The 17,730-nt window shown below is 36.7% G+C and overlaps 1 protein-coding gene across 1 annotated transcript; it reads left to right on the top strand.

Moving 5' to 3' along the window:
• Positions 1-25: 25 nt before the first annotated feature.
• Positions 26-17,069, top strand: CUNH9orf85 (chromosome unknown C9orf85 homolog). The gene is made up of 4 exons (XM_039361645.1): positions 26-161; positions 11,841-11,947; positions 14,300-14,413; positions 16,656-17,069. The coding sequence occupies exons 1-4, from the start codon at positions 60-62 to the stop codon at positions 16,786-16,788; spliced, it is 456 nt and encodes a 151-aa protein (XP_039217579.1). The 5' UTR covers positions 26-59; the 3' UTR covers positions 16,789-17,069.
• The last annotated feature ends 661 nt before the right edge of the window (positions 17,070-17,730 follow it).

Here is a 17,730-nt window from a genome sequence, read left to right as displayed (position 1 = left end):
ATCTCTTCGCCGGATGTGAGGAGCCGGTTTGCTTCCGGGCGAGGTGAGAGGCATGGGAGATGAGCTCGCAGAGAGGGAACGTGTCTCGGACGCGAGCTCAACGGCACCAGAACGCTCAAGCCTTCCGGAATGATAAGTACGACTCCAGCGCCCAACGCAAGGTATGAGGCCGGGTTTCAGGAGGTTTCTCCCCCCCCCTCCTTTCGGTCTCAGCCTATTGGAAATGACGGCGGCGGCAGATCTCTTCGTGGGTCGATCAAATATCTTGGACCCAGACTCGTTTATTTTAATTTAGATGCGCAAACCCTAATGTCAGGGGTGGGCATCTATGGCAACTTTACGACCTGTGGACTTCAACTCCCAGAATTCCTGAGCCGGCATGTCCACAGGTTGTAAACTTGTCGTAATTGCGGTGTTTCCCCTCTCTAGGAGGGCGGCCTGCAAAAGAACTTGGGAGGTTCTGCACTTTTTGAAAATAATGAGGGAGTTTTCGTGCAGTTATTTTAAGAGGCAGAAGATGCGTGTGCCTTGAGGTGCCTTGAACAGTGCCTGGAAATTTTTGATTGCACCTGGTCATTTTCTGTTTGTCTGTTTTAGAACACGCACGCACGCACGAACCCTCATTAAAACGGCCTGGCTAAATGGGTATGGCTGAGAAAGCAGCGTTTTTTGAATACACTTGAAATACTCATCATTGTAACCACCCACTTAATATGCTAGAGTTAAAGAAATATGCTACATTAATCAAGCTTAGGGTGGAAGTTAGGTGTGGTTGGTAGAATGGTGACCCTAATTTATACTATGTAGAAAATGGGAGGAAGTTGTTTCACTTAAAAATTGAATTACACATTTACTTAAGCCACTAATTGGCCATCCTTTAGAAAGGAATCAAAACATACTAAATTAGTTTACATCAATGAAATAACCACCTTTGCAAAATCACAATTTATGTTTTTGTTTAACAAATAAGTATCCTGCTATAATGATAAAAAGATAAAAATGTCAGATTCAAACTAGATTAGTCAGATTTAAGCAGTATTAAGATCAAAAGTGGACTCGTGATTTAATTCCTGGTACATTTGAAAGGAGGTAGGTTAAGTGGATATAATCTGAATCTGATCCAAATAAACACATAATGGCAGAACAGTAGAAATGCAGTAAATACTATCAATTTAAAATTGAATGGCCTATAGAAGCCTGGGGCAGTAAGAAAGTTTATATTAGAAAGAATATCATGTGAAAAAAGGTCTCTTCAAATCCTAGAGATGTTTCCAGGATGGTAGAAGAATGTTTTCAAGAACAAGCCCTTGACCGTGATCAGGAGGTTTATTTGCTAATCTTAAGTGCCTAAAAATTTCAGGCATAAAATGTTATTTTTCTAAGTAATGAATAACATTTGTGAAGAAAACACAAATATGATGATAGAATCTGTATAAATGTAAAAGGCAATGACTATTTACTGTACTGTATATTTCTTACTAGCATCTAATTCTAGGCAATTTTTAGTTTAATAGGAAAAGAAATTTTTACTTTATGAATTAGGCCTGAGAAACGTATCTATCATTGGCAGTCTTGTGAATTGATGCAATTCTTAGACACACACAATTTTAATCAGAAATAAGGAGGTTGTGTCAATCTTTATCTAAATCTTACTGGTTTTCAGTAGAAGTGGAAGAATAAAAAAAATGACTATAAAATAGCAGGTAGCAACATTTGGATGACCTTATTTGCTTCTTACTTTATAAGAGATGACAGGGGAAATATGTGGGCTCTAGGCTAGAGTGGGAGGTAGAATGAGTATCCTAGAAGAAAAGTCAAATTGCTTCTGTACTGTTGCAAGGTAGTTCTTTGTATTTGTGTTTGTAGAACTGCCAGGAGTCAGCTCAACTCAAGAACATCACTACCTGTTGTATGATCAGAGGCTAAAAATGTAATGTGAGTTAGATTAGATAGTAAAGTCACCTTCAAGATAGTTACACAAAGAAGCATGGCTTAATGCAATTGTGAACCCAACCTTCATATTTGTTGTTACATTAACAAGCACTCTGACAGTATATAAAAAGCTATTAAAAGAAACAAACTGCATTCAGGAGAATTAGAATATAGGTACTATAAAGCACATATATGCATGTGTGCTCCATATCAGTATATGAACATGTATAATGGCTTTTGTTCCAACTAGAAATAAAGTTCGTTTGTTTGCTTTCCTATCCTGTTGTCCTTAACAGAAGACTTTTTAAAGCCTAAACTGTTCTGTATTTAGAATGACAATGGTTAACTGAGGTAAATGACTGAGGGCGTGCATACTTAGGATGTGTACAACTGCTGTATCAGGAATCTGTTACACATTCCCTTAAAATATTGTGCAATATAACTGTAGCTACTAGATGAAAAATGGCTTTGTTGTTACAAATTAACGTGTTCCATCAGGGTAAACACCTACCTATTACCAAATTCTGCTTTCCATTTTCTATAGACTAGATGCCTATAGGAAGTCTGAAAACAAGTTATAAGTTCAATAATCATCTGCTGCTGATCCATAATAACTAGAATATGGTTTTTATTTAGAAAGCAGTAAATATTCTTTCTGTAAACTTTGGTGACATAAAGCTGCTGCATTTTATGATAGGCAGCTTCAATTATGTGATTTCAGAACTATGTGTTTATCCTACTTTTGACATCATTCAGTTTCCGTGGATGATTCTAGAGGCAGCTATTATTATACTACAATAGCAAAAAATATGTTATTGTATCTTTATTTTGTATAATGTATAAAGCTACATCACATTCTGCAAATGATAAATATATATAAGTATTATGTTATTGATGCTCACTTGTATGTAATTTGCTGATCTGAATGTATGTTAAAGCCTATTAAAAGATCTTCCTTCCCTTTTTCCAAAAATGCTTTATTTATTTGCGCAACAATGTAGTAGCCAATAATGTTGTGTTTTTTCTGTTTATTAATCATTGTCCAGTACTGCATACAGATGGCATGATGGCAGTTATTTGTGCACCGGAAACAATAGCCTGATTTTGGTCATACTCCTGAACAATATTAATACTGGAAGAGCCAGTTTTAGCTTTATGCTTAACAAGTAACAAAGGTGGAGTGTCATAACCTGTGGCAAATAAAATAGGTTGAAATAATGCTTAGGTAATAATGCTTAGGTATACATTTGTTCTGTAATTAATTATAATTACAGAACAAATGTACACCTAAGCATTATTCAAAGATAGCTGTAGGCTAATGTATAAATAATTCCTTATTTGCCTTTGTTGCACTGGATTTTCAGCCCTTTAAAAACAAATGATTTTTTCACTGGAAGCATTTAAAGGAAATTCTTGTGTTGTTTAGTTTGTATAATTATAGAAAGGCAGTGAAACCCATATATATATATATCAAAAAAAATATAGTCATTGATACGGAACAAACATTTTAAAAGATAAAGAGGAGGATAATTGTGAAATATACTTTATATGCTACAGTTGGCCTATTTAAATTTCAGTTTCCTCCTATGAGTCAGTGATATGGCACAACTATGCACTGCTGTAATGCTTACTTTTTAAATTTCTGTTCTTGCATTTTTCTAATGATAGAAGTCACATATTTTTCCTTGTGTATTTGCAGTGGGGTTTTTTTCCTGTAGCAAATAGTTGTAAATGATAATTCAAGAAGTGTATGGCTTACCAAGAATTATGGCTATCTTTTAAAGAGTCCTGGCCATTTGTCGATCAAAACTGCTCTATACTAAATTATACAGTGTTAGAAAAACAAACTGATGTGTGACTATTTAAGTCCTTAATTAGTCTGTTTCTTCACATGTCTGCATATTTTAGTGATTAAACTATTTCACCTCAGTCCAAATTTGTGTCACTTTCACCCTTAAGATCTACTGTACAGGGAACAGAGCAGGAGAATAATAATATATTGATCTGATACTTTGGATGCATTTGTGTAGAAATAATTTTCATGCTTGCTTAGTGTTTCCAGACCAACTAGACCAAACTGGTAACAATACAAATAAATACTAGACTGTAGTATATATATAGTCTAGTATATTGCCTTGAATTCCTGTCTCACGTATCTTAAACTGGACTTTGGGTGAAACCTGGAGTCATATAAATTGATTTCTTTCACAGTGGGTCTCCATTTCCCTTATTTCTGCATCCCTGTAGGTCTGCTTTTGAGACATGGTAGCACTTCAGAATATTTGGGAATGAATAGGAAGCTACTTGGAGAAAGAAATGTTTGCTTCTTCAAATTCCATTGGAGAAATTACTTTCATAAATAGAAGCATGATTTGGATATTATCCTTTCTGTCCTGCTAAGGAACTGGAGTATGACTTCTGATAGATTTTTTGTTTTGTAATTGCAATATTTCATGTTGCTATTAAAATAATGCACCTTGGCCTTTCTATAGATTCTGGTTTGACAAGTTACATGATTGATATTTAAGTAGCTGTTGGAAAAAGTATGCAATCGGTTTAGAACTGCACACATTGAAACCTTCCTGGGCATGCCTTTTTGCATACATTCAGATATTATAGGCTAGACTCTCCATTATTTAGCAAGAAACATTTCCCTTTTCAATTGTGATCTTATAGTCCATTGATAAAATAGTAAAGGAAAGCTCAGTCTGTTTTTATTCTTCCAAAGATCATTGCTGAGCATCATAGATTTCTTTCATGCTTGGTCCTGAACTTTTTTTTTGAAGCTTGCTGTTTGTCTCCCCAAAATTGTCAATGACGCTGATGTACTTCCAGGAATATATAAAATATTCTGTTATTTTTTTAATACAAAAATTAATATAAAATACTTTTTGGGGAAAGAAGGGTGATAGGCTCGCCTACGCATCTCTTTCCTAGCAGCCTTCTTTAAATAAATTAGGGGTAGATGACTTCATCCTGAAATCTTTAGTGGGGAAATCAGTGAAATCATTTACGGATTTGATTTATTAATTTAATAAATTTGTATAGCTACCTTTGTTCAGGATGGTGTAGATAGGGCTCCTCCCTTCTCCCATTATCACCCCCAGGATGGTGTAGATAGGGCTCCTCCCTTCTCCCATTATCACCCCCAGGATGGTGTAGATAGGGCTCCTCCCTTCTCCCATTATCGCCCAGATGTGGTAGGTGGAGCTAAGAGGGAAAGACTGACTCAAAGACACCTAGTGAGTTTGCATGGCTGAGGGTGGACTTGAGTCTGGGCCTCTCTGGTGCCAGTTCTTCATTTCAAGCAAAGCAGTATCTTCCACCCAACAGAATATGATAGGTACAAACTGGCACATGATTTACAGAGTCTGATGATGAGTATCCCAAAGTATTTATTGCATCAAAATATATGTACATATATAAATATATTTTGGAGTTAGATGTCAAAACGAATGTGCATTTTCTTGGTTAGTTTTTTAAAAATAACAAAATACATAATTTTGACAGGATGTGATATATGACTGGATGTGAGCTGATTTCTTAACTTTTAATATATATACTCAGTGAAAATAAAAATATATCTTTGTGGAGAATAAATAGTGTTATCTGTATCTGAAGTTTGTTAAAAACCCTAAATCTTTTTCATATCTACATGAGTTTTGTACTGCTCCATCCTTTACCTACTCTGATTTTAGATGGTCCTCATTTAAGGACTACCTGTTCAGTGTCTGTTCAAACTTTCAACAGTACTGAATGAGTAGTAGTTATGACTGGAACCTGTGGTTAGGGCCATCTAGCATTCTTGAATAATCTTGTTTTTGATTTATAAATCATCCTTAATTTTCTAGGACAACCCTCAAATTAATGTAGGCTGTTTAAAATTTTGACAGATATCATGGTTTCAGGTTCCTATAGATAACTTTAGATTTTATTATCACTAAAATTTTATTGGTTTCCCCTCCCCCCCACAAAAAAGAATTAAACTCTGAATACTTATGATGTGTTTGAAATAACATAGGAAGATATCATTTTTTAATTTATTTCAGTATTGTCAACTCTGAGAGACAACAGCTTGAACCACTTAAGTGGCCCCTGTCACTTACATGTGCAGTTCACATTTTGGATAAAAGTGCTGTCGTCCAAATATTAGATCTTTGCCTTTCAAATCAAATGCTGTTTTCTTAGGCTGTACGTATATCCATTAACTTATTCATCATACTACAGCAGTGGTTGTCAATCTTTTTAATGCCGCGACCCCCAACCGGTCGTAAGTCGAGGACTACTCAACCGGTCATAAGTCGAGGACTACTCAACTGGTGCAGCACCGTTTTCAGAATGGGACTTTTGGCGGGCTCAGCAGGGCAGAGACAGCCTAGACAATTCCTATTGGCTTTTGAAAGCCAATAGAATTAGACTCTATTCAAGAGAGTCTATTCTATTGGCTTTCAAAAGCCAATAGAATAAAAGGGAGCAGCACAGCTAAGGAAAAGGGGGAAAATGGCGGACTGCGTTGTTTGTTGACCCCCGTGAAATGGTCATTCGACCCCAAATGGGGTCCCGACCCACAGGTTGAGAACCACTGTACTACAGTATATGAGAGAGAAAAGAAATTCTATGCATTTCTTAATTTTGTCATCTGTTTCCCTTACTACAGTTAATAGTCTTGAATAAGATGTTAGGTTTGGACTGAGTTGAAATTCTTAATTGACTGTTAAATTCACATGAGGCCACTCTTCTCAGTTACTCTGATAAATGGGCATTATTTTGATGAAAGAAGACCAAAATCATGCAATAATAAGGCAAATCCATTATGTTTTGTAAACATATGTTCTTGACTCTGGTAACCCTCTGGGTCATGTTTGATATTCTTGTACTTGGGTTGCACTGCTTAAGGAAAGAATAGACCGATCCTGCTACATAGCTTCCTTCTTGGAAGTGCTTGATTATACACAGATCAAGTAATAAAAAGCATAAACATAAACCTTGTTATTATCCAATAATAATTAAAGTACCCCACCACCAATCAGACCGGAAACAAAATGTAATTGTTAGTCTCTAGAGGCCTGTAAAAAACAAAAAAGGTATGCTTTACTTATGATTGCAAATCAGGCTGTTTAATATTTAACCCTACATCCTACTTAGACTTATAAGACAAGCTATTACCAGTATTTTTGAGAATGTTGCCATTTATGAACATAGACTGTTTGTGAAACAAAGGTCACAACCGTGGAAAGATACATGCCACGAGGTGGTAGCTGGTGCATGTTTATGGAAAACACGGTTTTGCACTTGAAACTATTCTGGCTATATACACAGGGCCAATCGGTGGCCTATGAGGATGTAACAGCTATACAGAATAATAAAAATTATCTATAATAGAAAGCTTTGGACTTTACTCTATAAAGCTCAATAGATTGAAATCAGCACTTGGAACTGAACTTAGAAACTTACAGGAAGTCAGGGCAGCACCTTTAAAATACTCTGTTTCCCCGAAAGTAAGGCCTACCCCAAAAATAAGCCTAGCTTGATTTTTGGGGGTGGGCCTAGTGTAAGCCCTACCCCCCAAAATAAGTCCTAGTTTTGGGGCAAGACGCACACCTAAACATCAAACTAGGCTGGGGGTAGAGGGGTAGAGCTGCCCCATGTGCCCCGCACCCGCTCACTTTGCAGCCAGGTCTCTCCTCGCTAGCCCACTTCTTCTGTGGCATCTTTTGCAGCCAGGCCTGCATTTCTCAGTCACAGGCCTTTCCGGAAGGCCACTGCAGCCGAGAACCGACCTGTGGATTGAATCCATAGCTCAGTACTCGGCTGTATAGGCCTTCCAGAAAGGCCTGACTGCAAAATGCAGGCCGGAATGCACTGCAGAATGAAGCTGCTCCTTTGGTCAGAAGAAGTGGGCCAGTTGGGCAGGGCTGTCGGTGCCAGAGTTGAGTATAAAAGGCACTTCCTGAAAATAAGACTTGGTGCCTCTTTTGGAGGCAAAATAAAATAAGACCTGGTCTTATTTTCGGGGAAACACGGTGTTGCTGTTGAATCATCCTGTACCTATCAGCAGGTAGACTGATGCATTTTATATTAATTGCAATTTTGAATTAGTCTTCCAGGGCCACTTGAAAGAGAGTTTACTGCAGTAATACAAGGCTGTATATACACATCCTCTTCTGTGACAGAAATGTATACATATGTACATAGACAAATGAGGAGAATTTCCAAAGCAACTACATGAGCTTTCTACAGGAGATGGCTGCTTTTATGGTTCAAATAAATGTGTTTTGCTATGCTAATAAACTTTGCAAAGCATGTGTTTTGAATGCTTTGCACAGCCATAGCTTATGGTTTATAATAACAGATGAAACAAATGTGGAATTCAGACCACAAATGTTCAAATGTCATGTTTTATTTTTTTAGCAGCTCGTATTTCTACTTGTTATTTACTGACTTTCATGCACTGATTTTCTGCACATATAAAGCTATTGAGCATTATAACCAGTAGATGTAGAGATAGCCAACAGAAGGACTGTTAAAGCGTTTTTATCTGCTTTCCTTGCCTAAAAGACTCATGTTGCATATCCCTATGGAATATGCCTCCTACTCGTTCTCAGGAGTTTCATAATTTCCTTCTTCACTCAATTCAGTCTTCTTTCTCTTCTAATTCAGAGTTATGCAGTTCAGGTATTCATAGGATTCACTGTCCCTCCATAATGGAGGACAGCACACCATAGGCTTTTAGATGTCGATAGAATTCAGGAACTCAGGGTTTCCTTCCTTCCTTTCTTCCTTCCTTCCTTCCTCCCTCCCTCCCTCCCTCCCTCCCTCCCTCCCTCCCTCCCTCCCTCCCGGGCAAACTGGCCCTGAAGTTTTCTTAGATTGATTTCACAAGTGGCTTGCCATTGCTTTCTTCCTAGGGCTGAGAGAGAGGGACTGGCTTAAGATCACCCAGCTGGTTTTGTGCCTAAGGTGTGACTAGAACTCATTGTTTCCTGGTTTCCTAACCATCAAACCCAATTGGCTGCTTTTCTGTGATCATGCTGTTTCCCAAATAAATTTCATCATTAGTTTTCTTTTACATAAGCATCAGTGCAGAAGTGCTATTCCTAACTATGGTATTAAACAATTATTTCTGCTGTATAAAGCAGTCTGTTGCCCAGCATCGAGCTATTGGGCCCAGAGTAGAGAAAAAGTTTAAAGATTATGAAAAAAGAGATAATGTTTTTGTTTCAGGAGTGCTTACCTGACTTCAAGGTGGACAGATTGATAAGATAGGATGGGTGGTTGTAAGGAGAGCAGACAATTGAGATGCTGAACAACAGGATGCCCTCTTCAGTTCTGCAGTTTAATTTGCCTCTTTTCTCTTAAGAACATAGTGATGGTGTGTGCTTCCCAGAGCTATGTATGTGAGACAGCAGATATATAAATATAATAGAATAAAATAAGCATATAACTTGAATCCGAGTTAATATCCTTTGCATTAATTCTGTGCTTTTTGTATCAACCAAGAACAGTAATGTTTAAAATTTGCCAGAATAACTTGAGAGCCAACACTAAATGGGATATATCATACTCCCTAGTACAGTAAGATTTATGATGATCCATGAAATCCCCACAACTGGAAAGTATTTCTCCTTGCTTTTCTCTTTGGCTCTCAGTACAAGCAGTGGAGTAGAGTAAATCCTACTTCAGGCTTGAGTAAAATGTCTGCCAACCAATTACCAATAGGATTACCAATGGATTTCCAATTTATATAATTTAATGGTTAATGTAAGGAATGTTTTTGTCACTTCTGCCACTTCCTTCTTAAGTTAAAGCAGGAAGGGATATCCCATTAAGACACAGTTTCTCTTCAGATAATCTGTTGGAGCTACGTGGAGGGTAGGGACAAGGTAATATATTTTTCTACACTTGTTTCATTTCATTGCTTTCTTCACGCTTAAATGGAAGAGAGCTGGCTGATGTCTTACAGAAAGCTTTTGAAATTAGGCCAAGGACTGCATTAAAATTAAGCTGAATGCACTAGATGCTCAATAGCTACTGATTGCCCTTCCCTGATGTAAATCCACAGTGATGATCTGGATATTTTCCTGCAAAACAAGAGGGTAACTTATTTGGAGCCAAGAGAGAAGGGAGAGTGCTCTCAGGAAGCTTCCTCAGCCAATCTGACTGGGCGTGCTGGGAATTACAGTTCCAAGAATCACCAGATTAAGTAGTTTTTTATTGTGTCATGCATAGTCACATGCACAATGATTAGGTGGGTTGGGTTTGTTGGTATTAAGGGAGAGTCAGTGACTCTAAAGTTCTTTAGTATCTGAAAAAGGGCTGCTGTCTACTGGATAATAAGATTTTATCATTTGCAACAAATACAGCATTAGACTTATGTATGTTTGATTGACCACAAAAATCATAAGAGGACATTTTAACACAAACAACCCTACACTTTTCCACTGAAGAAAATGGGTCTTTTTTTTTATCTGAAATATAATGAGCTTCAATCTTTAGAAGATTCTTAATTGCTGTAAGTTTCAATAATTCAGAAGTAGTATTGATCCTAGTGTGACACTTGGGCTCCAAGATGGGCAAAGCTCTGCCTTTCTTTGGAGACAATATGCTGTCAGTCTAACATCATAGCTAAATCAAGTTGAGTTCAAAGGTTATTTTTGTATTGCACATTCTTGATGACAAGAAAAAAAATCTTTTCAACAACTATGATGAATGGGGGGAAAATGAAAGCGAAATACTAATGAAAGCTGTAATGCTCTGAAAAGAATGCTTTTGATATAGTTTCACAAGTTTGATTAGAATAATACAATAGGAAGAGTATTGTTCTGTGTAGCTTGTTCCACTTGAGATGGTTTAGCTCATAAAAGGCAGCTTGATATTTATGATTGTTTGAAATGTAGTAGTAAATATATTGCTATTGAATTAATACATGGTGGTTACTAATCAGCATTTACAATTTTATCTGTTAATCTTGACTGAAGATGATTTTGGGCAAGGAAAGCTTACGCTTTTGTATGAAGCCCTTGATTTTAGGATTAGAATAGCTGTTAGGTTCTGAATTATTCAAATCGCTCACTTTTTTTTTTGATAATGCGGTAGAATTGGGCTGATTATAAATGGTAAAGTGCCAAGTAAGCTAATTATCACTACAGTTATATATATACTATGCAAAAAATTAAACCTAATATTGTGCTTTCAAGGCAAACCTGAATGTTCAAGCTCTTTGAAGAATAAATTCCCATGCCACGTGACCTTCTTTAAATTCAGTTTGAGAGTATTTTCAGAAATGGACTGTAAGATGGCATGAGATAAGCATATAAGTTTAAATTCAGAAATCTGACTGAAACTCAGAAATGTGACTCAGAAATTCTGACTTAGAAATACCAAGTTGTTTGGCTGTAATCCACATAATTACTTGAGGTATATCTAGCACTTATATCTAGGCTTACTTTTGGAAGAAACCATATAAAATCCAGCAGGGGGGAGAGGGATTTACTTTCAATTTCATAGTAAGTTTATTTTGTTAACAGTCTCATAAAACTGAATTTGTATGATGAGTTGGCCTTAAAATGATAAAAACAAATAAAAATTAATTTTTGCCCTAAAATCTTACTAATAGCTTTCCCCAAAACAAACCATCAAATCAAACTGTGAATTTAAACATGATTCCTCATGCCTGTCCTTTCCATGAGTTAATGCCTAACCAGAAAGCTCCACAGGAATGACAGGCTGCTGATATGCTGTAACAAAAAATGTGATATAGGAAATACATGTTTTGTAGTTTGTGTCTAGTGGTAGAAAACTTTTAGTAAGTATTTAAAAAAAAAAACAGCCAAACTAAAATTGAATTGTTACTGATTTGAAGTATGAGTACTTATAATTAAATCTGATTTTTCAACTTTTTCTCATAGAAAATCAATGCAAAACTCCATGAAGGGCTCTGTCAACACTGTAAGGAGGTCCTGGAATGGCGGGTAAAATTCAACAAATATAAGCCATTAACGCAAGCTAAAAAATGGTGAGTAAATTGTTATTTAATATAGTAGAAGCCGTACGGTTACTCCAGCAGATATGGAAACCTAATCAATTGTGGCCAAAGAGAAGGGAGATCAGACTGTGTAGAACCTCCCATCCTTTAAAGCAGAGTTCCCCAACCTTTCAGGGAGGGGGAAAAGAAGAGATGGTTATGTGAGGGGGAGAACGCATGCGCATGCACGAACACCCGTTGCTTACATGAGTGGGGCCGTAAGCACTCGTGCAAGTGGGCCGCAAGTACCTGTGAAGCTTGCGTGAGTGCGGCCGGGAATGCCCACAATGCTTGCGCGAGTGGGGCTGCAAACGCCCGTGACACGGCGACGCTTGTGTGAATGGGCTCCTGGTGACACATGAGTGAGGCGACGAATGTCGATGACACTTGCACTCCTGTATGCACACACACGCACCAGCCAGCCACTCACGTGGCCCGGTGGCCAATGAGCTGTGGCCTGGTCCACAGGTTGGTGACCCCTGCTTTAAAGGGAGCAAAAATAATTTAAGAGTCACCTACACTAGAAATATGCACTGTTGTGGTCCACAGGTTGGTGACCCCTGCTTTAAAGGGAGCAAAAATAATTTAAGAGTCACCTACACTAGAAATATGCACTGCTGTATACTTATGAAGCTTCATTAGTAAATAACAAGGTACACTAAGGCAAGATTAACATAAAGGCCTCTTGCATGGTGAAAACTATAATTAAGCCACAGCCATAAAACCCTTCCTTAACCTAAAATAGGTAAATAGTTTAAGTATGAAAATGCAAGCCTACATTTGTTCAATAAGTAACAGTGGTTCTTCTATTTTTTAGGAGCAATTGAGAAGCAGCCTCAGGAGGCTATGTTTTTAATCACAAAAACAGTGAGAGATGATCAGTCCTTTCCATGATAACAAAGGAAGCAATTTTGCACAAGATAGTTTAAGGATAGTTTTTTCTGTGACCCTTGTCTGTTCTAAGACTTTTGGAGGTGTTTTTTATTTAAGAAAACCCGCATATCTAGGCTTTGTAAACATGCATTTCTGTTCAAGTGCATCACCAGGTGATTCATGCAAAGGAGTTGTAAATAACCTTTGAGCTTAACTCTGTTTAAAATGTGTCTTATCAGTATTATTCAAGTCTGTATTTTCCAGTAGAAAGGATGTGCTCAAAACAAGCCTTAATTCAATCCTGTGCATAGAACAAAGAAGAACATAACTTTAAGAAGCTTCTGTACTTCGTTGGGGATATTTTTTTTAATACTACTAACAAAATAGTGTGAAAATTATTCAGAGTTGCATTAATGGCTTTTGGCAGCTAAAAAAAGAAATCTCGCAGGACACAGGCTACATGTATTGCTACACATGTTGCTCCTGCAACATGGTTGGCAAGGCCTTTAAAAGATTGGCCTCACATTTCTCTTACTCCTCGCTTGCCTTAGATTCTGTTCAGTCAAGACACAGAATCACTTATGAATAGGATTATCTGCTGTCCAAAAAAAGAAAAGCTCTACGATCAGCTGTGGCAGTTTATGAATATGCCTAATATAGTTGTTGCTAAAAAATAGTAGAGACTGGTTGGCAACTGCTACTAAATATTTAAATCTGTCAGTTTACAGTTTCAGTTTCATAGATACTTGAAAAATTAAGTATTTTTCTATCAAATAGTAAATATGGCCAGAGAAATGGACAAAAGGTTTATTGAAAGATGCACTAGAATATAAACAAATATGCCCTGGTATTGTGAAATTCATATCCACAAGTAAGCTTCATCATACACTGCAAAGTAATCTCTTACGAGTAAATCCAACTCAAGAACAAAAAAATTTGGAAATTACTTCCAAATGTGGAATTTGGAAAATTTCCAATTTTTTTGTTCTTGAGTTGGATTTATCCCATAAGGGATTACTTTGCAGTGTATGATGAAACCTACTTAATAAAAAGATTGAACTAAATCTTTGTACGTATGTATAGATATAAATTCATTTGAAGGCCTAGCCATTGCTTTTGTGTATCTCTGTGTTTTAAAATTAATTTTTTGGTGATTTTTAAAAAACTTAGAACTAATGAAGATTAATTGTAGATAGATATTTTTATGAACAGATTGAATATATGATTAAAAATTATTGCTGGCTACTTCAAACTTCATGTATATGATAAAGTATGATCAGGTGCTACATTGATAACAAATTAGGCACTACAACTTCATTTTCTTCCCAAGAGAACTTATCTTTCCATTACCTGCATTTCAAATTTTCTAAAATCTATTTATGACTTCACAGGTTGCTAATTGATAATGCTTTGTGTCAAGTAGCCATATGAAATATTTTAATTCAACTTTAATTCTTTTTCTCTTAATAGCATAAAATGTCTGCAAAAGACAGTAAAGGATTCTTACCATATTATCTGCAAGTCATGTGCCTGCAAACTAGAGCTGTGTGCTAAGTGTGGAAAGAGGGAAGACATCACGATTCCGTAAGATTTCCTATAACTCCATAAAACTGTTTAACTATTACCTTACGATACATAATAATTCTGTCTGTCCTAGAAGGTCATTAAGAGATGGCCTGTTCAAGATCTTGTCACCAGACAAGGTGAGAGGGGACATTGGGTTAGAAGCCAGGACATTTCATCTGTGGGAGTTGGCAGGAAGTCACAAGTTATCATGCAAGGTCGTTGCTTAACAACCCATGATTCTCACTTAACTATGGAAACAGGGACTTCTGGGATTACTGTTGCTAAGCAATTTGATCATATGACATCACCACATCACTTAGTAATGGAAATTTTGGTCCCAATTATTACAGTTAAGCAAGGACTTGCTGTACTATGTTGTGACAATTTTGTACACTGCCACAGTCATTGGATCTGAGTTGCATACCTTTTTTGTTCAAGCTGAGGAGAGAAACCCTTTGACACCTGGGATTTTCCTGCTTGGAGTGGAAGTAGAGGCAAATGCAAATGCAGAGGAAGTTGAGTGTATGATACTATTTTGATTTCAAATTTGTAATCTATGATTTTGGTAAAATATATTAATATACATGCATACCATACATACATACAAACATATATACATTTGATGCTAAAAACAATGGCCTTATAAACAAGATGGCTAAGTATTGTTTGGATGCTACTTTAAGCAAATATAAACATATGGGGAGTAGGCTTAACATAGAATGCCATGAGACTTTTACTTCCACTTTCTGATGTTCAGCGTATTATGTTACGTTATATCTACAAGATAATGCTCACATTTCTATATGATCTAGCTGTGAATATAAAGAGATTCCATAAAACTCAAAGCTCAGAATGGTAGTTGACACCAGAGAAGGCAGAATCAATATTCAAAAGAATTCTAAGAGGCTAGGATATTGTACTGAAATTAATAAGAAGAGAAGTATGTATGTAAGTTAAGATTTTGTGTTCAGGTTAGGAAAAAGTAGACCTAAGTATCAGATTAGGAGATCTGGCTTGGGAATGCTATGGTAGAAAAGGATCAGGGTATCTTAATTGACCGTAAACTCATTGTGAAACAACAGTTACTAAAAACAACAACAAAGAAAATTAAAGGAAGTTTGATGGTTTATCAAAAGTAACAGTTCCAGAAGACTATTGAGCGATTAATTAACATATTCTTTATGATAATTAACTATTATCTATTATTGTTTGTTAAACACATGAACCTAGACATGCTGTTTGCTAAATATTGAGAATGTTATTTGGAAAAACCCCAACCCCAATCCTAATCCTAACCCAAATCCCAACCCCCCCTTATTCCTAACCCTATAAAAACTAATAAAATATATCCTCCAAAAAAGTAACAATTCCATTCATTCAACATTAGGTCAAATTTGGAATAGTGTATCCAGTTCTAGATGGCTTAATTTAAGAACAACTTTAATGAACTAGACCAGGGGTTGGCAACCTTGGCTCTTTTATGACTCGTGGACTTCAACTCCCAGAATTCTGGGAATTGAAGTCCACGAGTCATAAAAGAGCCAAGGTTGCCTACCCTTGAACTAAACTGTATGTTCAAGAGGAACAAATAGAAAGGTCAGTAGCTGAGTACAAAGAGGGTTCTCCCCCCCCTTTTTTTTTTTTTTTTTAATCTCCCAGGCCTGTGACATTTTCCTTTTCCTGGGGTTCCTTGTCCAGATCTGTTGTAGCTCCCTTTCAGTGTCTCTATAATTCTTGAAATCGTTCGCATTTCCAGTTTGGGATGAAAATTATTAAGTATTGTTTCTATAAACCGTTAAATAATAAGCATTTTATCATTTAGAATTCTAAACATTTAAAATAGTATTTAATAATAATATTTTCTCTCTTGTTGGTGAGATACACATATATTCATGGAAATACATGGTGTATTTCTACCCATAACCTACAGCTAAAATTATGGATGATTTTGGCAATGTGGAACACTAAACAGTTTTAGATTTTGGCAGTGTGTCATGGTAGAAGCAGATGGTATCTCTTGTGTCATTGGTGAAGTGTTGCATTGGACATGAACACAATAGGTAGAAAAAATGTTATGCCTGTACCAGCTTGTCTCCTTAGCCAACATGAGACATTGCTTTGCTCTGTCTGCCTCACCAGGCTCCAGATTACAATCTGTCTATTGTTACATTAAATTTGTGCCACATGGGGGAATAAAGTTCCTTTTTTTCCCCTACGAGTAATAAAGCCTGACAAATATTACTGTGATTCTTTTTTTCAGAATTCAGACAAATCTACAGCATACTGAGCATCAAAGACAGCAGAACAGAAAAGACATATTTGAGAGAGATGATGAAACAAACTTAAGTGGCTTGGAAGATGAAGATCTGGATTTATTCAACAAAACAGATTAAAAACTTAAACTGAAACTATGGGGATCTAAATGATTTTTTCAAAACAAAGCTTTTAGGCTTCATTTCATTTCTTCCTAAATAATTTATTGGGCATTTTTGTTATGTGTGGAGTTCATGGCATCTGGAAACAGTTTTCACAAACCTTATGATTCCATTTTCTTCAAGAATCAGATTTGCTTAAAAGTTCTGTTGGTAAGATGACTTTTTTTTTTCACTTAATAAATAGCAACACGCATGCTATCCTATATCTGATTTGAATATATTCATTGTTTCTCATTCTTTTCCCGACTCCTGTGCTTTCTTTCAGCCACTTTATTCCTTTTGTTTATACGGCAAGTAACTCCCCGCTTCAATTTTTTTTCTTCCACAATTGTTGCCTCACTTTTTATATTTCAGCCTATGCAGTACTTCCTCTGACAAGTTATTGTCTCTAAAGATGTAATAATATCACAAAAGAGCCGAGGTGGCGCAGCAGTTAGCGTGCAGTACTGCAGGCCACTTTAGCTGACTGTGTTCAGCAGGTCAGCGGTTCAGATCTCACCGGCTCAAGGTTGACTCAGCCTTCCATCCTTCTGGGGTAGGTAAAATGAGGACCCAGATTGTTGGGGGCAATGTAAATATACACACACACACACACACACACACACACACACACACACACACACACACATTGCTTACTGGTGTATACCGCTTAGAGAGTGCTCGCACTTAAAAGCGGTATATAAGTCTCATAAATAAATAAATAAAATCACTATTGATATGGCCCAGAACCCCTCTCACATTAGAGGAAAAGCAGAGGTGATCCATCTCTTTGGCTAAGGGAAAAATGGCCTCACCATCTTCAGTGGTCACTCGTACTATTGTTTCTCCTCTTGAGTTGTTATAAGAAATCATAATTGAACATTGGAGGAGCTTCTTTTTTATGTCTGCTTTTCTTCTTGT

This window comes from Crotalus tigris, unplaced genomic scaffold, assembly GCF_016545835.1.
Source record: "Crotalus tigris isolate CLP2741 ecotype Arizona unplaced genomic scaffold, ASM1654583v1 scf7180000017585.4430047, whole genome shotgun sequence".
NCBI lineage: Eukaryota > Metazoa > Chordata > Lepidosauria > Squamata > Viperidae > Crotalus > Crotalus tigris.
This window is presented reverse-complemented; position numbering and strand designations above follow the sequence as displayed.

Coding starts and splice junctions, on each gene's coding strand:
- CUNH9orf85 (XM_039361645.1), top strand. CDS start 60: ATGAGCTCGCAGAGAGGGAACGTGTCTCGGACGCGAGCTCAACGGCAC. Junction 11,948..14,299: donor TTAACGCAAGCTAAAAAATG/GTGAGTAAATTG, acceptor TTCTCTTAATAG/CATAAAATGTCTGCAAAAGA. Junction 14,414..16,655: donor AGGGAAGACATCACGATTCC/GTAAGATTTCCT, acceptor TCTTTTTTTCAG/AATTCAGACAAATCTACAGC.